Genomic DNA, 22,996 nt, shown 5'->3' with positions numbered 1-22,996 from the left:
CCCCCGGTACCCCGTCCTGTTTTCTTAGGGTACAACAGTAACAATGGAAACCTTACCAAGGGCACAACTCCCAAGTCCACAAGGAAAAGAACAGACAAGCTGTCAAGTTCTTCAAATATTTGTCCTGCTTTGCTGCAAGACTCCTACTGCACACACAGTGTGGAAAGCCAAGGGAAGCTGCAGTTGGTGGCACGTCTTGTGACAGAAGCTGCACCTCGTTCTCCAGGAAGTGTTCTTGGAAAGAGCAGACAGGAGTGTGGAGAAGATTCTGGGAAAACTGAAGGATCTTTTAAGAAATGAAATGGAAATGTAAAGAAGCAATCAAAGATGTCCTTGTCAAATGATTTTGATGCTCCCCTTTTCCATCTTGCACTACTTCTCCATCCCATGAACTACAAATGGATCTCACCTTTAAGATCCATGATTTGGCAAGTTTGAGATGCTGTAAAATGTTACTGATATGTTTGTTCATTAAATCCAGGATATGGGTGACAAGTTAAGTGATAAAGGTAGTCTCGCATAATTTGCGGTTGTAAGCAATATTTTCCAGGAAGTCAGCGATTCTGAGTCTTGAAACGCGGCAGGGGAAGAGCAGACCCCAGCAACAGAGACGCACATGCGCAGAGTACTATTCAAGGAAGTCACGCACGCCGGAAACCGGACTGTATAAGAGGAAGAACTAAAACCCTGACTGGCGCGGCAGTGGCGGGACAATGGTCCCCCTGTCGCCCAGCGCTGCATTACCTTATTGTTACGCTTGCTGTAATTAATAAAATCCTTGATTGGGACAAGCAACGGTGTCAGACTATTCCGTGCAAAATTTCCTCTATAACAATTTGGTGCCGTGACTCGGATAAGAATACGGATCCGACAGAGGGACTAGGGGAGGCGCCCCGCCTGTACAGGCGGCCTCTGGTTCTGAAGTCGGGATCTTGCTCTTACCGACGAACCCAAATTTGTAACAATAAGGTAAGGAAAACCCTATAAGCTCGGTGCACTCGAGGTCCGGACGAAGACGCAGGAGACGCGTAAGTAACTGCCCATTGTGCAGGGGAATCCGTCCGGGCTGGGTTGGGATCCTGGAATACAACGTGTGTACGTGTGAGTGAGAGGAGAACTGGCAGCCAGATTCTCCAAGTGAGTGCGGACCCTTAAGTAGTGCGTTTCCCATCGCCCGCGAGGGACTGGGCCACGAAAAAGGGGAAGTGAGTGAATACACACACGGCTGAAAGAGGGTATTCCAGAAGATGGGACAGGGGAAAAGCAAGCCCCCTCCACCCATGAGACCCCCTTCGGTTCTTAGGGATTCACCGCTGGGGTTTATGTTAGAGAATTGGAAATATTATCCCACCACGGGGGACAAGGACAAAGTTAAGATGATACACTTTTGTGTAGAAGTCTGGGGAGGACAAATCTCCAAGGCAGTTTGGTGGCCCAGGTTTGGGTCATCAGAATTATGGGTTCAGAGATTTTTGAATCAGTGGGTACGTAGGTAGGTCCCCTTTAATCAGGAAGAGGCTGATTATGCTGCAGTATGGGTTACCCGCCCAGGGGACCAGGGAGTAGCAATATTCAATCTCTCCCAAATGGAGTTTGGGCATAAAGATAAAAAGACTGAAAAATTGCAGGAGGAGGATGCTCCCCTAATACCACCCCCGTATGCACTTCCCCCATTACCACCGGCGCCTCAGATATTACCTCCTCCTACACCCCCTCCCTCCCCTGGAGATGAAGGTATCGGAGCCGCAGTCAGAAGGAGGAGAAGGGAGCAAAGAGAACATGAGTTACTCCCCTTAAGGGAAGTGCCAATAGGAGGAGCCCAGCCACAACTAGGATTTGTATCTGTCCCTTTGAACTCAAATACTGTTAAGAAATACAGTCTATTTTGAGGATTTTGTTTACTGCAGAAGAAAGGACACATGAAAAGAGACTGCAGACAGAGGATAAAGGATGAGGCGGCATTCAAAGAAGATTAGGGGGGTCAGGGGCTCTATGTATTGGGGACCCGTACGAACAAAGAGCCCTTGATAAAACTGAAACTAGGTCCCCAGTCACAGGAGGTAGAATTTTTGGTAGACTCAGGAGCTGAGAGGTCTACCCTCCAGCAAATACCCCCTGGGTGCAAATTATCTAAAGATACTGCCCATGTGGTTGGAGCAAAGGGAAAACCCTTCAAGGTAGGGATTATACAACAAGTTTTAATAGAAACAGAATCTAAATTAGGTATGGGAAATTTTCTCTTAGTCCCAGAAGCCGATTTTAATCTTTTGGGAAGGGATTTGATGGTAGAATTAGGAGTAGGTTTGGAAGTTAAAAAAGGGGAGCTGGGAATTAAAATATGTGCCCTTAGGGTTGAAGATGAACAAGAAATTAATCCCGAAGTCTGGTATACCCCTGAGACTGTGGGCAGACTAAACATCTCGCCATTTAAAGTAACCCTCAAGAACCCGGAGAACCCCGTCCAAATTAAGCAATATTCTATGTCTATAGAAGGGCGGAAGGGGTTGAAACCCGAAGTTGAGAGATTAATATCTCAGGGACTATTAGAACCATGTATGTCCCCATTTAATACCCCAATTTTACCAGTAAAGAAACCCAATGGCACTTATCGACTAGTGCACGATTTAAGAGAAATCAATAAGCGCACTATGTCCAGATTCCCAGTAGTAGCAAACCCCTATACCCTTTTGAGTAAATTGGGGCCAGAAAATTTGTGGTACAGTGTAATAGACTTAAAGGATGCTTTTTGGGCTTGCCCTTTAGACGAAAGCTGTAGAGACTATTTTGCATTTGAATGGGAAGACCCTGACACAGGGCGCAAACAACAATTGAGGTGGACCGTGCTTCCACAGGGGTTTACAGAAAGCCCTAATTTGTTTGGACAAGCCCTAGAACAGATTCTTCAAGATTTTACCCCAGACCCAGAAATTACTCTGATTCAGTATGTGGATGACCTATTGATAGCAGGAAAAATGGAAAATCAAGTCAGAAAAGAAAGCATAAAACTTTTAAATTTTCTGGGGCTTAAGGGGCTGAAGGTATCAAAATCTAAATTACAATTTGTAGAAGAAAAGGTAAAGTATTTAGGACACTACATTGAGAAGGGAGAGAAGACAATTGACCCGGAACAGGTACAGGGAATTTTATCTTTACCCCCTCCAGCAAGTAAAAAAACAGGTTAGACAATGGTTAGGACTATTGGGATATTGCCGCTTATGGATTGAAAACTGCAGTAGTAAAGTTAAATTTTTATATGCCAAGCTCACCGAGTCTAATCGTATAAGCTGGGGAAAGACAGATGAAGAGCAACTCTGGGCATTAAGGAGAGAATTGGCAAATGCACCAGTTTTAAGTTTGCCAGACTTAAATCGACCATTTTATCTATTCGCCAACATAGAGAATGGGACAGCATATGGAGTATTAACCCAAGATTGGGCAGGGAAAAAGAAGCCCATAGGATACTTGTCTAAATTATTAGACCCTGTGAGTAGGGGCTGGCCCACATGTTTACAGGCCATTGTTGGATGTGCCTTAATGACAGAGGAGGCTCGAAAAATAACCTTCAATAGTACCATTAAGGTATTATCCCCCCACAATGTGAGGAGTGTTTTGCAGCAAAAAGCTGAAAAATGGATCTCTGATTCCAGATTATTAAAATATGAGGGAATCTTGCTGGAGGCCCCGAATTTAACATTAGAAACTACATCTTTACAAAACCCTGCTCAGTTTTTATTTGGGGAACCAAAACCATCAGAAGAACTGGCCCACGATTGCCTCCGAACTATTGAGGAACAGACTAAGATTAGGCCCGATTTAGAGGAGGAGGGGCTCTCAGAGGGAGAAGTAATTTTTGTGGATGGCTCATCCCGGATAGTGGATGGAAGACGTAGATCAGGGTATGCACTAGTAGCAGGGAAGGATTATGAGGTATTAGAAGCAGGACCCTTGAGTCCGTCATGGTCAGCCCAAGCATGTGAATTATACGCCATCTTGCGGGCTCTTAAAAAAAAAAAAAATTTCACTGAACTTCCCAAGGTGGGAAGATACAAGTATGTGTTAGTACTAATAGACCACCTCACCCACTTCGTAGAGGCATTTCCAACCGCAAGGGCCACTGCACACACGGTGGCCAAAGTGTTACTAGAACAAATTGTGCCCAGGTATGGAGTAGCTGAAAGTATAGACTCAGACCAAGGGCCACACTTTGTATCAAAAGTTATTAAGGCCTTGTCAGAAGCCCTTGGAATAAGATGGGAAGAACATACCCCGTGGCACCCTCAAAGTTCGGGGTTAGTAGAGAGAGTTAATGGAGAATTAAAGAAACAGCTAACCAAGTTAACTTTAGAAACCAAACTTAATTGGATTAAGTGTCTCCCCTTGGCCTTGTTAAATCTCAGAACTCTGCCCCGATCTGATGTGGGGATATCTCCTTTTGAAATGCTGTATGGGATGCCGTATGATGCAGGTATGCCTCGAGACCATCCCGGAATAATAGATAAGCAAATGAAAGCATTTATAACTGAGATGATGGCCTTTAGGAAGAAGTTATGGGAAAAAGGGCAGATATTGCAGAGACCACCCTTAAATATTACTCTACATCAGGTGCAACCGGGAGACTGGGTCTTAATCCGAACTCGGAAAGAAACTACTCTCCAGCCCCATTGGGATGGTCCATATCTGGTGCTCCTCACAACAAATACAGCAGTACGAACAGCAGAGCGGGGATGGACTCACGCCAGTCGTATAAAAGGACCAGTGCCCGAGCCTAGGTGGAAGGTCATCAGCCCAGCCGGAGACTTAAAGTTGAAACTCACTCGGGGAACTGCAACAGGAAATTAAGAAAGGACATTCTTGATGAATAGAAAATATTGGTATAAAACTTTTAGGATAGAATATCAACTAGAGCTTGAAAGAGATCATAAGGGAAATATATATGCTGATTGTGTTTGTATTAAATGTAATGATTCTTATTGTAATGGGAATTGTTACCCCTTTGTATGTTACCAATGTTTAGTTTGTGAAAACAGGTGGTGGACCCATTGTCACAGAGGCAGGCCCCCGAGAGGTGTTTGCTGCCTCTGTCTAGAAATTCAGCGGGAGCTTACTGATTTGGTATTGGCTCAGAAAGTAGCTCAAGGGGAATTACAAGTAGACTCTAAAGAGTGGTGGGACATATTTGCAGAAGGCATAAATCCCGAACAATATTGTTACCATTCCAATGAACCAGTCCTTTTTGTGGCACAAATAATAGCTGGAGTGTGTCGCCGTCGGGTAAAAGAAGTAAGGTGTGACGCTCCTCAGGTTAAAGACCACAACTGGAACACCTATATCCAGAGATCCTTAAAGAAAGGGCGAAAGTCCCCTCCTGAAGAATATCCCTGCTGCCGAGAAGATGGGTCTCCCCGTGGCTCGCAGCAACCGAGTCGACGGGCGAGGCAGAGGGAGAGAAAACTGTGGAGGAAGTCGCCCTGGGATAGGTGGAACCAGGAGGTCATGGAAAATGAAATGTCCAAGGACTGGGACTAAAATCAGGGAAGAAGAAAATGAGATGGGAACAAGCCACTGTTACAATGAAAAAGCCACCTGTAGACAACTGTTACTGTCACTACTATTATTATCCCTATGGGTAAGGCAGACAGGAGGTCAAACACACCAGCCTTTCAAATGGTCCTTGATTCGTATGAATGACTACAAAATTTTAGACTCCCTTGTGACCAGTCAGACCCCAGCCTTTAAGGCTGGGTTATGCAACATGACAAACATAGAATAGTGCGGGAGAGTTTTGAATTTAACTGGGTTTTATATGTGTCCGGCCTCAAATCCTGGAAAGAGCTACTGTAATTACCCAGGGGAGTATTACTGTGGGTATTGGGGCTGTGAGACTATTGCTTCCGATTGGACTCCAGGGGGAGGTGCAGATCAATTTATTAGAGCAGGATTTGGTCCCACAGGGTGTGCAAAGCATTGGTTAGGACCATCTGGAGAAATTTCTTACTTAGGAACTTGTGAATATGTGTATATAAATCCAGAGAGCCCTGACTGGGTATTAGGAAAATATTGGGGAATTAGACATTGGGAACCTGGGCGTGATAGAGGGAACCTAATAGTGATAAAGAAAGAACCCGCCCCAGCTGATACCTATGGTATGGGACCGAATAGAGTTTTAGAGGAGGATGAAGAGCTAACACCGGTTACAAATTACCCTGAGGCTACAGGCTCCCCACTAACCATATCCAGTCAGCAGAAAGCACCCTTGCATAACTAAGTCAGTACGCTCATTATCAGAAGTAGTTTTACAAAACAGACGGGGCCTGGATTTATTATTTTGGCAACAGGGAGGACTTTGTGTAGCCTTAAAAGAAGAGTGTTGCACCTATATAGATCAAACGGGAATAGTCTTTGACACCCTAGGAGAACTAAGAAAACAACTAGAAAAAAAAAAGGGAAAGAGAAAGAGAATCCCATCAGAGTTGGTATGAGAGTTGGTTCAATCATTCCCCATGGTTGACTACCTTACTGTCCACCATAGCTGGACCAATATTTTTACTAGTTCTTGTATTAACTTTTGGTCCCTGTATTTTTAACAAACTTATTACAATAGTAAAAGCGCGACTGGAAGCTGCCCACTTGCTGCTGGTACAAGCAAAATATGGGGACTTAGAAAATAGAAAGGGAGAAACGGGAGATGGATTGGAATGGAGCAGACAAGAGCTTAAGTGATTTAATGCACAACATAAATTAACCTAAAGACAAAGGGGGGATATTGTTACTGATATGTTTGTTCATTAAATCCAGGATATGGGTGACAAGTTAAGTGATAAAGGTAGTCTCGCATAATTTGCGGTTGTAAGCAATATTTTCCAGGAAGTCAGCGATTCTGAGTCTTGAAACGCGGCAGGGGAAGAGCAGACCCCAGCAACAGTGACGCACATGCGCAGAGTACTATTCAAGGAAGTCACGCACGCCGGAAACCGGACTGTATAAGAGGAAGAACTAAAACCCTGACTGGCGCGGCAGTGGCGGGACAATGGTCCCCCTGTCGCCCAGCGCTGCATTACCTTATTGTTACGCTTGCTGTAATTAATAAAATCCTTGATTGGGACAAGCAACGGTGTCAGACTATTCCGTGCAAAATTTCCTCTATAACATAAAATACCATGAGCTACACACAATTTGCCTTCCCCTGTTTTTCTTGGAAAGCAATGCTGGAGACAAAAGTGCAGTGCTTGGGCCAGGTACGAATTCTGCATTCAGGGAACGTGCTCTGACAGTGTCTGACCCTCAGCAGGGACAATGCACAGCAGCAACCAAGGGGAATGCTCTGCCACAGTGCAGGAGTCAAGACTCTGGGTCTTGGCTCCTGTGGGCAAAGTTCCCGTGTTTGGACAGGCTCGGGGCTGCCCCCGGGGAGCGCGGGGCTCGGCGTGGGGCTGAGCGGGCAACGGACAAACGGACCCGGGGAAAAACGGCCCCGGGGCTTCAGTTGCTACAGCAGCAGCGGCAGCAGCAGCAGCAGCAGCAGCAGAAAAAGCGACTTTTGTCGACTTCCTCCTGCCTTTCCTCTCCCTCTCGCGCAGGCCCGCACCCTCTCCCTTAGTCCCGCACCCTCTCCCGATCTCCCTGTCCCAGTGTCCCCGTCCTCTTGCAGTCTCCTTCTCCCCTGCAGGGCCGGGCCATGCCCCCGGCCCGCCCCCGGCCCCGGGTGGGGCTGCCCCGTCCCCGCCCCCGGCCCCGGGCCTCCCGCCGCGGTCTCGCCTCCGCCGGGCTCTGGCTGTCCTGGCGATGGCGGTGGCGGACGAGGATCAGTGCCTGGGGCTGTGGCGGCATCGCCGTCCTTTGCCTTCGCCTGTGCCGAGCCCGGCCCCGGCCCCAGCCCCGACCCCGGCCCCGGCCCCATCCCCGGCCCCGGCCCCGGCCCCGGCCCCGACCCCGATCCCGGCCCCGACCCCGGCCCCGGCCCCGGCCCCATCCCCGGCCCCGGCCCCTCCCGGGCCCCGCGGAGGACACAGGTGGCGCGGCCGCTCCCGCGGCCTCCGCCGCGGCTTCCCCGGCCCGAGCTCCGCCGCTCGGCAGCGTGGCCGCCGGCCCCGAGCTGCCGCTGTCGCGTTGCCAGGAGCGAACGCCTGGGGATTCCCGGCCCGGGGCGGTTGAGGGGCGCTCGGGGGCCGTTGCTGGCCCCGGGCCGAGCACTGACAGCCACGTCTCGCCGGCAGGGAAGGCGCAGCAGGGCCTCCAGGAGCAGTACCGGCTGGGTTCGCTGCTGGGGCGCGGCGGCTTCGGAAGAGTCTTCGCAGGGACGCGGCTCTCGGACGGCGCACCGGTGAGCGGCGGGGCTGGCGGCGGGCGCAGGAGGAGGAGGAGGAGGGCGGAGGAGGAAGAGCATGGGGCTGGGCAGCGTGGGCAGCGTGGGCAGCGAGCTCAGGCCGCTGCTCCCCTTGGCTTGCAGGTGGCCATCAAAAGGGTGCCACGGAACCGCGTCCGGCACTGGGGAGAGCTGGTGAGTGAGCGGGGGCCAGCGGGAGAAGCCGGGGCGTGCCGGGCGGGGACGAGCCGAGGCCCGGCAGGGTGGAAGGTGCCAGGACGCCTCGAGGGAGAGCGGGCGTGGGGCCAGCGGAGGGTGCAGAACATCCCGGGCTGGGTGAGGGCTTCCCCACCCCTGGCACGGCCTCAGCCCCACTGACGGCATCGTGGTCCTCCCACAGCCCAACGGCACCAGCGCACCGCTGGAGATCGTGCTGCTGGACAGGGTCTCCACTGGCTTCCCTGGTGTCGTCCAGCTGCTGGACTGGCTTGAGCTCCCCAGTGAAATCGTGATGGTGCTGGAGCGCCCGCAGCGGTGTCAGGACCTCCAGCATTTCATTCGGGCACGGAGGTTCCTGTCCGAGGAGGTGGCGCGGGAGCTGTTCCGCCAGGTGCTGGAGGCCGTGCGGCACTGCACCAGCTGCGGGGTCCTGCACAGAGACATCAAACCAGAGAACATCCTGGTTGACCTGGCCACCGGGCAGGCCAAATTGATCGATTTTGGCTGTGGCACCTACCTTCAAGACACGGCATACACGCAGTTTGCAGGTGAGCCCACGCAAGGATGTGCTCCCAGCTCCTGACATCTCATGGCCCAACATCTCACAGCCCAACCTGGGTGTGGCAGTGGGGATTCTCCCTTTTGCTGCCACTCATGGCACTGACACTTCAGCTGAGTTGCTTTTGAGCAGGGGTGGGTTGGGGCCCAGCTTCCAGCCCTGCTGGCAGCCTTTGCCAGCCACTCTGCCCAGGACTGGGGCTGGGGCAGCCAGCCCGACAGAAACACCCGTGGGTGGGGCTATCAGAGAGCGTGGAGTCAGAACCTGTGCACCAGCCAGTTTGGTGTGCAGGTGAGAAAGGGCTTGGACTGCTCCTCTGGCCTTCTTTGTCTTGTGTTCATAATGTTATTTGGGGCAATGCAGGCAGGGAGAAGGAAGGCATGGTTTTCCTCCTGCTCTGAGTGGGTTTTTTCTTGTTCTGGTCAGGCCTTTCCAGGGCTTCTGCTGCCCTTTTCCTACACCAGTGGTTTCTTTTCCAATGCCCGTTTTTCACACAAAGCCCAGGTCCTGGTGGGAGGGCAGCGGGTCACACCATGTGCCACTGGGGCAGTCCCCACATGCCCAGGGATGCTGGGGCCAGGCTCTGGGAGCAGCAGCATCCCTCTGATGAACTCCATCTGTATTCCACAGGAACACCAGCATACAGACCCCCAGAATGGACCGACTTTGGCTGGTACTACGGCGAGCCAGCTACCATCTGGTCCCTGGGCATGCTCCTGCACCAGATGGTCTGCGGGCAGCACCCTTTCAGGAGCGGCTGGAACATCAGCTGGGGCCAGCTCCCGCTGCCACAACGGCTCTCTCAAGGTGGATCCTCATCTCTGGGCACGGGGGGAATACCAGTGCTGGGAGACAGCAGTTGGCTCGTGAGCATCCTGCTCTGGCAGCTGCTGAGGAGGTGGCACATGTCCTGCTCTCCTGCTCTCCTCCAAAACAGGGAATTGATGGGAAAGTTTAGGCCCAGCTCTGAGCACATCCAGCATGGCCTGGGCACGGGAATATGGGGCAAAGCAGCCAGGGGCCTTCTCCAACTGACTGGCAGTTTCTGGTTTCTCTTCCCAGAGTGCAAGGATCTCATCAGGTGCCGTTTAGCCGTGGATGACATGGAAAGGCCTTCATTAGAAGACCTTTTTGGTGATCCTTGGATGCAGGAGATTCATCTGGAGTAGAAGAAGGGAGAGAGCCAGAGGTTCATTTTGATGCAGGGCCCTGGTAAGTTCCAGCTGCACACATGCCTTGGCAATCAGAAGCAAAGAAAGCCAGACTTTTTGTGCTGCCTGTGTCACTGCACAGGGGTCATCAGGTGGGCACAGGCAGCCCTTGTGCTGGAGCTGAGTTGCCATGCGAGTTGTTTTGGCTTGTGCTGGTTCACTGACAGCTGGGGCCCTGGGCAGAACACTGACAGCCTGGTCTCACCCCCAGGGAAGGAGAAGGAGCCCCTGGAGAAGCTGGACCAGGTGGGGCTGCTGCTGCTGGAGACAGTGAGGACGACAACAAGGATGACAACCACTTCCTGAACCTGGCCACCAGCAATTGAAGGTGATGAACTTCAATTCTGGCACCTTCTTCAAAGTCAGGCTCCACAGCCAATTTGCAGATGAGTTCGCACACAGGGGGATGCTCCCAGATTTGGGCATTGCACAGCCTGGCCAGGAACCAAAGGTTCCCCCCTTTCCTGGGGCTGATGCAACTGATTGTTCAGTGGGCTGCCAAGCTGCTTTTTGGCAGGGCTGGGGGCACGGGCTGGGGTGGTTCTGAAATGGGAGTCGGCTCCTGGCCCTGCCAACAGCCGCCACCCCCCACCATGCCCTGGGCTGGGGCTGGGGCGGCCGGCCCGACACAAACCAACCCCCAAGGTGGGAGCAGAGGTGGGACTCCAGAACCTGTGCTCGGCTGCTTTGCTTTGTCGGCAAGGAAGGACTTGGGCTGCTCCACTCCCTTTGTTTTCTTTGGGATCACCATTAGTTTGGGGGGCAGTGTAGGGGGGGAAGAGTGAAAGCATGGGCTTCCCTCACTGGTGGGTGGGTTTTTCCCTAGCATGCAGGGCATGGGGGCTTCCTCAACCTCTGACAGAGATAGGATCTTTTACCTTTTCCCTTTTTTTCCTTTTTTGTCTGTAATCCCTTTGTGAATTTTATGTTTGTTTTTCTAAAGGAAGCCTTCTAGGTGGTGTCCAGTCTTGACTGGGAAGTGCTTGGGACCAGCTGTGGAGTGGATGAAGGAGAAGGCTGAGGACGTGGTTTGGGAGCAGCTTTTCTTTGCGCGGCGGATGGCGTGAGGTGTGTCCCCGTCTTGTTGGCACGGGTGGGGTAAGAGCTTTTGGGAGATGGCAGCCAGCACAGGAGCATCCTGCTCTGGGCAGCTGCTGGGGAGGTGGATCTGCCCTGGCTGGCTGCAGGCTGGGCACGTGTCCTGCGCTCCTGCTCTGCTGCCAAAGGCAGCAATGATGGGCAGCTTTGGGCCCCGCTCTGAGCACGGCCAGCATGGCCTGGGCACCGCGGGCGGCTGGGACAAGGGCACAGGAGCCTTCAGCTGACGGGCGGTTTCTGGTTTCTGTCCTTGCAGCCGGGCTCTGCGGATGCTGAGGCTGCTCTGGGCTCTGCCAGGGCTCTGCTGGAGCTCAGCACCGGGCCGAGATCAGCCAAAGAAGAAACGGTGTGACCTGCAGCAGACTTGCCTTGAGCATTTTGGCAATGCAGCTCAAGTTTGCAGAGGATGCATCTCCAAGGGATAACATGACACCTCCCCAAAATAAAATTGTTCAATACCTTCTGAAATGAAATCTATCTGGGGTGACGCCAAATGACATTTTTCAGCTTGCTCAAGCTGTAGCTCAGGCCTTCTCTGAACAGTTCTGTCCCCCACCTGCATTTTCCTTCACAACTGCTCCCTATTTTCCCCCAGTGAGTGCCCAGCTGATTGCAGTCTCCATCACACTATTGCCATCCTTGGTGCCCGTCACCATGAGGAAGACCAAGCCCCAGGCTTAGGGACTCATCCTGTCACTGGCTGAGGGGCAGCAATGCCTCAGAGGTCTGGTGGCATTTTAGTGTCATTCAGAGCTGCTCTCTTGCCCTCAGCTCTCCTCACTGCTGAGTTCCCACTCCCTTTTCCTCATCCTTCCAGCAGGATGAGCTCTGTGAAGTCCCATGAGCCACCCCACTCTTCCCGGCCCACCCACCCACCTCAGTGAGGCTGAAGCTGAAGGGTCTGTGTGTGCCAGGGGCTCTGGGATGTCTCTGTACCCATGGACAGAAGGGTCTGTGTGTGCCAGGGGCTCTGGGATGTCTCTGTACCCATGGACAGAAGGGTCTGTGTGTGCCAGGGGCTCTGGGATGTCTCTGTACCCATGGACAGAAGGGTCTGTGTGTGCCAGGGGCTCTGGGATGTCTCTGTACCCATGGACAGAAGGGTCTGTGTGTGCCAGGGGCTCTGGGATGTCTCTGTACCCATGGACAGAAGGGTCTATCTATACAAAGGTTTCCATAACATCATTGTTCCCTTGGGTATGGAATGAACACAGAGTGAAGGTGTCAGTCATGCTGCTTGTGCACTCCTTCCTTTCCATACAAGACACATCCATGCACACCCCCACATACAGATATTTTAAAAGGATAGGGATGGATAGAGATTTCCCACAGAGCTCTAACTTTGGCACAACTCACTTGTTTGCTGATGGTCAGGGAATTTTTTTCCCAGCTCTTTGTGAGTAGGTTTCCAAGAGCTGAGGGGAGCCGCATTCAGAAGCAGTTTCAGGATTTCTAGGCAGGAAATGGAGCTGACAACCATCAGTGTAACTCGCCCTATTCATTGGGATGTGCTGCTGGTTCTTTAGGAATATGGCACGATGGAGCCACTAGACTTGGAAAAATCCCAGCTCTCTGTGGATCTGTGGAAAGGGGGGAGCAGCCGGAAAACTTTGTATCTGCTTTGGGGGCCACAAGGTCCAAGTAGCTGCGGTGGCAGAGGGTGACCAGGGCTGGTGGCAGGTGAAGTCCCATTTCATGACATTCACGAATGGAACAGGACGAAGTTCCAAGCACCCCCAATCCCACTGATGAAGTCTTTGTGATGCTGCACATGCTCAAGGGAAAGCTGCTGTCACACAATCTACTGAGATTTATATATCTTATTTTTTTGCAATACTTTATGTCTAAGTTTCAAACTGCAAAATTTTTACACTCACGATGCAGTCATGCACATTCCATCTTTCAATTTCCTATTGCTCCAATCCACTATTTAAATTAACTTAATATTGGTTAAAAAGCCCAAAATCTGCCAAAGGAATTCAGCTGACGGATTTTTTCCACCAGCACATTAACAAAGTAAGTCACTGAGTTGTCTGTTCAAAAACTCAGTTACCTCTTTCCTAATCCAAAGTTACAGAAGACTTTTCACTGAACATTTGGGGTAGTTTTTATCTTTTATATATTTTCTAATCTTTTCTTTTTCTTTTTTCTTTTTTTTTTTTTCAAAACATAAAACACATCCTATAAAAGGCATTTCCTTTGCTCCTGGTTCCCCTGTGGAGCTGCTCCCTTCCTGGTGGCCGAGCTGCTCAGGCAGAGCCCGGCAGCTCCTGGCCCTGCAGGGCTGAGGCTTTTCCCCGTTGCTGGGCACAGACTGATGGAGCAGCACTGCTGAACACGGGGACACACAGAGGGAGCAGAAGCAGCTGCCTTTGTCCACCTGAAGCTCCAAGGCCCAAACTCTGAGCAGACAGGGCCAGAAGAGACTGGCAGGCTCCCTGTTTGCTGTGCTGCCCCACTTGTGCCCAGCCCAGCTCTGCGGGAGGCAGAGGGAGAACAAGGGGCAGCTCCTGCCAGCCCCCATCCCAGGGACCCCTCCGGCCCCGGGTCCTGGGGCACTGTCAGCACCCGCTGCTCCAGCCACGGCTTCTGCTGGCCCTGACAGCAACAACCAAATTGTGCCTGATCCCCAGGGAGCAGCAGCAGGGCCTGCATCTGATCCCTCAGTCTGGGGCAGGGCTGGACAAATGACCCCCACAGCAGCAGCAGCAGCAGCAGCACATGGAGCTGACTTTGAGCACAGCCCCTGCCACTGTTCCCTCCCGTGGGCAGTGGTGTCACAGCAGCCTGAGGCACCCGGGAGCCCTCAGGGCCAGCAGGGACTTGAGATGGCAGCCCTGGGCTCCTGGGGGTTGTGAAAGGAAGAGAGGTGGGGACTCCTTCTCCACGTAGAGCTTCCCAGATGGAAAAGGCTGCTGTGAGCAGGCAGCTGCAAGGGCAGAGAAAGGAGGGTCTCCACCACTGGATCTGTGCCAGTTCCACAGTCCTGGGCAGCAGCCACCGAGCACAGGGGGAACAGAGGGCACAGCAAGAGGGGCAAAACCAGGCAAGGTCAGAGACTGGGAAGAGCCAGACCTGGGAGCAGGAGCAGCTGCTTCATTGCACTCTTGGAGAAAGCTCTTGGCTGCTTCAAAGTGCTGAAAGGCATGAAGGGCAGGGAGGAGGCCACACCAAACAGTGCTCCTGTTTTCACACCCTCCCCTCTCAGTGTCCCAGAAGGAATTGGATGAACTGTATTCTTCTCTCCGAGTCGTTTCGTTCAGTGTGAGCAGCTTAGCAGCAGGAGCTGAAGGAGCTGAAGCCTTAGGCCACAAGCACTGACCAAGAGGAAATTCTTGAGTCAAGTAATGCTGCTAACATGGACCTAACTGAATCCAGCAGATGGAATCCTGGAATTATAGAATTCTTTCTGTTGGGAAAGACCTCTGAGCACATCAAGTCCAGCCGTTCACCCAGCAGTGTCAAGCCCAACACTAAACCTGGTCCCTGAAGTACCAAGGCTGGACAACAGGCCCTGAGCCAAGGTGTCCTCTGGATGTAACTTCCAACCAAAGATTATCTTTGTATGTGCTCATTAATGAAATATGCATGGTCATTAGTGCTGTGATAGACGTATCCCCTCATCAGTGAAACATGGATTGATCTTTCTGTATTTAGAAACTGGACAAGGCCATGAAATCCGACATCTGACCTTGTTTGGGGGTGGATGGTATTGGTTATTGGTTATATTTGAGCTCTGACCAGGCTTTGGAACAAACCCAAGAGGAGAATGAAACCAGATGTTCCCGCACCAGAAGTGCTGTCAGTTTGTTTATTCAGCGCTGTCAGAGCTGGGCCCTCTCACAGCCGGGTTGGAGCCTCACCTGTGGCTGGAGGCACCTGCAGGAATTCCCAGTGTCCGGGAGTGGCTCTGCAGTCCTTGGCTGTGACAGCTTCCCCCAGCTGATGTGTGGATCTGGTTGATGGGAAAGTCTGAGAGTAACAGGTACATCTTTTTTCATAATCACTGCAGGCAATCTTTGGTAGTGACGATTGGGTGCATTGCTGAGCTTCCCCTTTTGTCATTCTTTGCAGTTTTGCGTTATAATAAATCACACCATACCTGAACCTTGTGTCTGTGTTTTTGGTGCCGACCCTGCTCAGTGGCAGAACAGACACTGCAGCCCCACAGAACCAAGGGTACATTGTGACACTGCGGGGCCTGGTGTGACCAAGGGGACCAGAGTGACACCGTGGGGCCCCATGGAACCAAGGGACCGGTGTGAAACTGCGGGGACTCTTATAATCAAGGGCCCATTGTTTTCCTCTCCCTGCCCCAGCCCTGCAGAGCAGCCCAGTCCAGTCTGGCCCAGCAGCAGGAACTGGAGGCACTGGAGGTCATGGACAGCCACTCTGTGTCTGCAATGCTCAGGAGATGCTCAGCTCAGGCAGCTGCTGCAGCCCCAGGGCCAGCCCCGCTGCCCAGCACAGCAGCAGAGAGTTGGCCCCGGCGCTCCTCAGGCTGCTGCTGCTGCCCCAGGGACAGGGCAGCCTCTTGCCAGGGCTCCTCTGCACACCCACGGGCTCCTGCTCTGCTCCTGGCACACGGCAGCTGCCCACAGAGCCTTTCCCAGGGGAACACGTCTGTGCTGGCCTGAGCAGCCATTGCTGCAGCCCCTGCCCTGCTGCCCACAGCCCCGAGCTGGGGCTGCTGCTCTGCAGAGCACGGGGGCTGTGCTGCCCGGGGCCCTGGGCTGCCTCTGCTGGGCTCTGCTGCTCAGCCCGGGAGACAGAGGCAGCTGATGGTGCTCCCTGCACTGACCCCCTCCCACACAGGCTCTGCTGGGGCCGTGGAGGCTGCTCAGAGCTGCCTGCCTTGTTCCAGGGCTGCCACATGGCCTTGGGGCTGCCCTGGATCCTCCTGGGGAAGTTCCCTGAGGGCCAGAGCAGTCAGTGCCCAGACTCCTCTCCCTGTGCCTGCTGTGTCCCCTGGGGCTGCAGAGCTCTCCTGGCTCACAGCAGACATTCAGTCCTTGATCTCGGGGTGACCCCACCCTGGCCAGGCCTGTGCCCAGGGAGCTCCACTCCCTGCTGATCCCTGGCACACGCTGTCCCTGCAGCTCCCCTGTGTTCTCCTGGCAGCTCCCAAGGCCCTCCAGACAAACATTCCCCTGCCATCAGCCCTGGCACAAGCTGCAGAGCCCCAGGAAGGTTCAGCACAGGCCATTCACCATCTGATGGGCCCTGGCCACCAACAAGCAGAACCTGAGGCAGCCCTGAGTCCCCTGAAGGCCACGCTGGGACCCTGATGTCATCCCACTGAGCCCTGGGAGAAAAAGGAGCACAAGGAGCCTCTTCAGAGTCTGTTCCTTGGGCCTGTTCCTGAGAGTGACTCTGCAGGGAGAGCAAAGCCTTCCTGCCCTGCCCTCCCTGTGCTGCTGGAGCTGCTGTGCTGGAGCCCAGCTGTGTCCCAGCAGTGCCCATGGCCAGTCCCTGCCTGTGGTCACAGCAGGGACACGCAGCAGGACAGTGACCAATGTGCCAGAGCACTGCGGCCTTACAGCCACAGAAGGGCTGGGAAGGAGAGGCTGGAGCTGGGAAGAGCAGCACTGAAAGGACCAAGCACTGCTGCTCCCTGGCAGTGTAGCTGTGCTGGGACTCTTTTCCCCTTCTCGCCTCTAACTTCATGCAGGTTACAAAGATGGGATCCCAGGAAAAACAAGCACTGCAAGGTAGTTTATTTTCTTGAAATGTAGCAATACAGTAAATCCTGGTTTACAGAGCTTCTGGATAAAATTCAAGAGGCAGACAGTGAATTAGATGGGGGTGATTAAAAAAATTTCACTGGGGATAATTTTCTGACAGAAAAACCCATTGAACACTACCAAAGACCTGGGAAGGCCTTTTGAGCCTGTCATGAGTTCCATTCTGAAAATTATGGCCAAGAAAACAGGCAGTTTGTTGCTCCTGAAAAGCATCTACTCATCATTTTCCTCAGGGCATCCTTGAGCTCCTGGTTCCTCAGGCTGTAGATGAGGGGGTTCAGGGCTGGAGGCACCACCGAGTACAGAATCGACAGGGCCAGATCCAGGGATGGGGAGAAGATGGAGGGGGGCTTCAGGTAGGCAAATGTGCCAGTGCTGAAGAACAGGGAGACCACAGCCAGGTGAGGGAGGCAGGTGGAAAAGGCTTTGTGCCGTCCCTGCTCCGAGGGGATCCTCAGCACAGCCCTGAAGATCTGCACGTAGGAGAAAACCATGAACACAAAACAACCAAGACATAAACAGATGGAAAACAAAAGAAGCCCAAGTTCCCTGAGTTTGGAGTGTGAGCAGGAGAGCTTGAGGATGTGTGGGATTTCACAGAAGAACTGGCCCAGGGCATTGCCATGGCACAGGGGCAGGGAAAATGTATTGGCTGTGTTCAGCAGAGCACAGAGAAAGGCACTGGCCCAGGCAGCTGCTGCCATGTGGGCACAAGCTCTGCTGCCCAGGAGGGTCCCGTAGTGCAGGGGTTTGCAGATGGACACGTAGCGGTCGTAGCACATGATGGTCAGGAGGGAAACCTCTGCTGAAATGAAAAACACAAACAGAAAGAGCTGTGCAGCACATCCTTCATAGGAGATGGTCCTGGTGTCCCAGAGGGAATTGTGCATGGCTTTGGGGACAGTGGTGAGGATGGAGCCCAGGTCGGTGAGGGCCAGGTTGAGCAGGAAGAAGAACATGGGGCTGCGCAGGTGGTGGCCGCAGGCTACGGCGCTGATGACGAGGCCGTTGCCCAGGAGGGCAGCCAGGGAGATGCCCAGGAAGAGGCAGAAGTGCAGGAGCTGCAGCTGCCGCGTGTCTGCCAATGGCAGCAGGAGGAAGTGGCTGATGGAGCTGCTGTTGGACATTTGCTGTGTCTGGCCATGGGGGCCTGTTCAAGGAGAAAAGATCAGTGACAGGTTAGGAGAAAGTTCTTTCAGTAAAATCAAAGCCTTTTCTCACAGACCATTCTTATGTATCACACTGACAGCCTTTTGACTTTCTAGCAGATTTTCCTTAAACTCCAACTGGGGAGCCCTGGTTGGTGCTGGCTGAGTGGGTCTTCAGGTTCAGGGCAATTACATGCAGGGTTTTTATAATTCAGCCTTGCCGTGCAGACGTGAGAGGGGGACAGGGAACCCGTCCTCGTGTTCCACTTTGAAACCCTGTTAATACAGAAGTCTCTGTCAGCTTGTACTCCCACTGCCAGTGACCAGGAATGGTAAAGTCTGTTTAAATGTTCTAGAGTTTTTTCAACAGCTTTTCTTCATCTCCACTTGACTATTTTTGATGTCAGAAACTCTCAGCATTTCTGCTGCTGCGCTTAGGGAGAACAGAGCAAGTTCTCTGAGGCAAGGTGGTGCATGGAGAATGAGGGGAGGAGGTCTGTCACCCTGTCCTGTTCCAGGATTCTCTGGGCTTTCACCTGTCCCCTACACAGGATGATCACCCTCCCATGTTTCCTTTAAAAACCATCCTGACACTGCTGAGAGCTGATGGATCCACCACAGTCCACCCAATGTCCATCCTCTTCTCAAGGGCTCAGCCCCACATTTGTACCCAAGAACACACGGGACTCATTCCACCAACCCAACAGCATTTTCTCCATCACAGAACTTGTGTGTCTCCCCGTGGGGCTTTCAGATAACACAAAGATGCTACAGGGCAGGTTTGCATTGTGGAGGGAAGCTGGAAGCTTGGAAGGAAATCTCAGGGAGACTTTCAAGTGTCCTAATGATGGCACTGGATTAAATGAGATGGAGCTCCTTCCCTGGCTGCACTGACAGCATTGCCCACAGCCGGGCACTGGGGACAGGGTCACCCTGAGCCAGCTGTGCCCCCTCCCAGAGCCCCCCAGTGCCAGGCAGCTGCTCCCAGCCCTGTGCTCTGCAGAGGGAACTGGGCCCGGGGCTGCAGAGCTGCCCCACGGCTCTGCTGCAGCTCTGCCTGCACAGGAGGGGCTTCATGCCTTGGACCCTCTCTTGGTTTGGGAAGACAGGTATCTGCTAGGTAATAAAAAAAACAACAACTGCAGTTTCTTTTGGGATGGAGAGTGTAACCCCCCCCCCCTTCACTCTCTTTTTTTTCTTTTTTAATTATAAATTACAATCACAGGCTCTTAGGCAAAGATTTGGGAAATAGGAATAGCAGTTTTTTATTAGTATGTATTAAAAAGTAAACAAACACAAAAAAACCCTCACCAAACAACTACAGCATTAATAATAAACGAAAACAGTACCAAGATCCTTGAGGGTTTTGTTTCACAAAACATAGGGCAGTTTGGTTTCGGTGTCTCTGCAGGATCCTCAGAGCACCAAGCTGAAACTTTTCCAGCCAGCAACAGCCGTTCCCTCTCCCCCCGAACGCCGAAAAAAGAAGAGCCCGCAGCTGTCTCAAGCTTTGTCTTTTACCTGCATTATCTCTTCCTTCTAACTTTGTCCACCTCTTTGTTTTGGTTAAGTACCCTCAAGTATCCAACACTTGGTCTCCTTGGTAACTTCTGGGGAAAAAATTCTTTAGAGAAAGAAGGAACAAACCTAACCCCCAACAGACCCCCAGCCCTGAGGGCAGAGGCTTGGCTGGGGGACAAGAGGGAGGGGGCTTGTTCCGAGGGAGGGGCTGCACTGGAAAGGATCCTCTGGAGATCTCTCCCTGCCACAGCATTTCTGGGTTTTGTTTTCTCTCATTTCCTGATCTTCTCTCTGCTTCCTGGAGATTTTTCTCCTGGAGGTATTTCCCTGTTCCTGATCTCTCCCTGCCAGCACTCACAGACCCCAAATCTCTGTGCACCCTCCTTGGCCCTACAGAAACCTGCCTGTTTGCAGGGCACTGGCTGGGGGCAGGTTCTGTTTGGAGCTTGGAGAAAGGACAGGTCAGACTAAGCCTGATGGCTCCAGTGAAGGTGATGCTGGTGCTGTCCATGGGCAAAGGAGTGGATGAAAGCACTTTTGGGAACCCATGAATAGCACTGGAGGTATAGTTCAGATGCCTTAGGGACTTTTAAACATGAAGTTGTTTATTATTTATCCCCCCCCCTTCACCAGGAGTAAGAAACTGAAAACAATGACTGAGTAAATTTTATCTTTATAAAAATTATTGTCCTGGAAATATTCCTGGAGTGAGCAGAAGCCCTGAGCATGTCCACATGCTTACAGCAGAGATAGTCTGAGTTGTACTTACAGAATCCATAATGGGATGTTCCTGCTTTAGGAGATCATTGCAGGAGCTGCAGCTGCATTGTCCTGCAGCCAGAGGCTTCCGGTGTCAAGGGCTGGAAATGATTCTAGCCCAGTCAGTCCTCAGCATCTTCCCAGCCCTGAGTGATTGAAGCTCTCAGTGCCTGTGTGCTGTGCCCAGGGTGGCTGCAAGCAGTGCCCCAGCCCTGCTGGGCTGTGCACAGGAGCCACTTTGATGGAGAAATGCCTTTTTGAAGCTCATCTTGGTTGCCAGCAGGTGCCTCTGTGTCAGGAGCCCGGCCCAGCTCAGCAGCACAGACACAGCACAAGGATGTTAATGAGCCTCTCGGGGATTTGCTGTTGTTTACATCAGACTCAGTCCCTGAGAGAGTGTTCAAAAAACTTCTCAAGGACTCAAAGTCAGATTAAAAACGCCAAAGTTTCTTGAAGTTTTAAATGGGTCCCATTGAGGGACACGCCTGAGAAAGTGTCCCCAGGTTCCAGTTAGAGCAGAACACCGCAGGCACTGATGACAGGTGGGGACAAACAAGGCAAAGGTGTCTCTGATGCTGAGCAAACCTGCATGTGTTTCAGGAATGCAAAAGGCCAAGGCCTGAGCTCCAGCCCCTGGCAAGGCAGATGCTGTCCCTTCCTGTGGTGGTTTTATGTTTGCTGAATTTTGTTTACTAGCTGGGAGATAAGATTTTGGGAGAAAAAGCTGAAAGAGGCTCAACCTAAAAGTAAAAACAGATAGATTTTATTAGCATACACTAAGAAAAGAGAAAAAGGAAAAATGAGACATTCAAACATCTTTTCACTTACCACAAACCGTTCACTTTCCCACTCAACAGAGAGAAAACCATGATTTTTAGCCAGTTGCAGCTATTTAAACACAATCCTGCATCACCTTGGGAGAGGAGCCTCTCTAGAGTTTATGGAGATACGTGCCACAGGAAAAGGTCTGGTGGTTCTCATGGTCACAAATCTGCAACCACACGGAATTTTTGCAGATTCTGTGCAGTCCCACCCATATAACAGGTTCCCAAGCTGCTTATGGGCCTCTGCATGTTTGGGGTACCATTTTAAGAATGCTTTTCTAATATAAAGCAAGGATTCTCTTCTTCTTTCTCTAAAATCATCACTATCTCAAAAGAAATAGAGACCTCCTTTTATGCCTAGGAGCCGGAACTTCAAAATTACTTCCTTTCTAGAAGCATCTTCGTCTCAAAGGCTGAGACTTCCTTATTTTTTCCCAGGAGCCGGGTATATTTTCTATTCAAAATCCTAAATTAAATCTCATTCATATCAGTACATACAACTGTTTGACTAGAACTTGCGTTCTCCCAAACAGCATTATAATAATCTATTTTTCTGTAATTCACATCCAGAGAAGTCTGGTCAGAAATATCCACTTCTTCCAATAATCTGGAACAGTTGGATGGGTGGGCAGAGTCTAACAAAATGAAGTTTAATGAGTCCAAGTGTCGATTCCTGCATTTTGGCCACAATAACCCCCTGCAGCATTATAGGCTGGGGACGGTGTAGCGGGACAGTGCCCAGGCAGAAAGGGCCCTGGGGGTTAGCTTCAAAATCCCCCATTTCCTCTGGGACAACTCCCCCTTGTTCAAACTGTCCTGCTCTGACACCAGCCTGCTTTGGGAAACAGACTCTGTCTTCTTACCGTGTGTCGTGCTGGGCTCCTTATGTTTGACTCTGGCATTTGACATCTGTGTCCTTTTCTGTGTTCTGCATCTTCCAGCAGCCTCTGGGAGGAAGAAAGCTTTGACCACGTGTTCTTCCCATCCCATCACCTTATCCATTGCCCGTGGGAGCTGCATTGCTCTCTGCATGTGTCCTGCAGAAGTTGTTTCCTTGAGGACCAACAGAACTGGAGCTCTGCTGAACACAGTCCTGTTCCCATTCCTAAATCCATTCATCTGCAGCCTTGGGAACAAATCTGTGATCCTGGCCCTGAAGAAATCCATTGCCAGGCCAAGAACAAAGCCTTTCCTCTAAGCATGGTGCATTTCTGGAAAGCCATCCCAAGGATCTGGTATCATCTGTTACACAAAACCAGTGCCTGTGTGTGCAGCCTCCAAACACGGCTGCCTCAGGAGATTGACGCTCCTGCTGGGTTGTGTCAGGTTAAGAGAGAAGAGACTCATCTGCACTCCCAGACAGGGCACCAACAATGGCAGCAGGACAAACTCAGTTCATTCTCTGCCCGGGCTGCTCCCGGGCCCATCTCAGGAGAGCCACCAGCTCATTAAGAGCCCATCTCTGGAACAGAGAAGAGCTCAGAGGAACAGTGGCAAGTGACAATCCAAATTACAGCTCCTGAGCGATGGACACCTTGTCCCAGCTCCTTTCCTGGGACAGCCATCAGCCCTGCTTTGAAACCCCAAAGTTTGAAACCCCAAAGTCACCCT

At 51.9% G+C, this 22,996-nt stretch overlaps 1 protein-coding gene and 1 long non-coding RNA gene across 2 annotated transcripts; one reads left to right on the top strand and one right to left on the bottom strand.

Moving 5' to 3' along the window:
- The first annotated feature begins 454 nt into the window (after positions 1–454).
- Positions 455–5,528, top strand: LOC136303515 (uncharacterized). Its single transcript, XR_010724238.1, has 2 exons — positions 455–1,028; positions 4,603–5,528. It is a non-coding gene; the product is annotated as an uncharacterized lncRNA (long non-coding RNA).
- An 11,590-nt stretch (positions 5,529–17,118) lies between these two features.
- LOC136303512 (olfactory receptor 14J1-like) lies at positions 17,119–18,260 on the bottom strand. The gene has a single exon (XM_066207168.1). It carries the CDS (start codon positions 18,258–18,260, stop codon positions 17,304–17,306), a length of 957 nt encoding a protein of 318 aa, XP_066063265.1. The 3' UTR covers positions 17,119–17,303.
- Between the last annotated feature and the right edge of the window lie 4,736 nt (positions 18,261–22,996).

Source organism: Chamaea fasciata, unplaced genomic scaffold, assembly GCF_029207755.1.
Source record: "Chamaea fasciata isolate MVZ Bird 193981 ecotype frontalis unplaced genomic scaffold, bChaFas1.0.hap1 SCAF_35, whole genome shotgun sequence".
Lineage (NCBI taxonomy): Eukaryota > Metazoa > Chordata > Aves > Passeriformes > Sylviidae > Chamaea > Chamaea fasciata.
The sequence above is the reverse complement of the archived record's forward strand: the minus strand, read 5'-3'. Positions and strand labels throughout refer to the sequence as shown.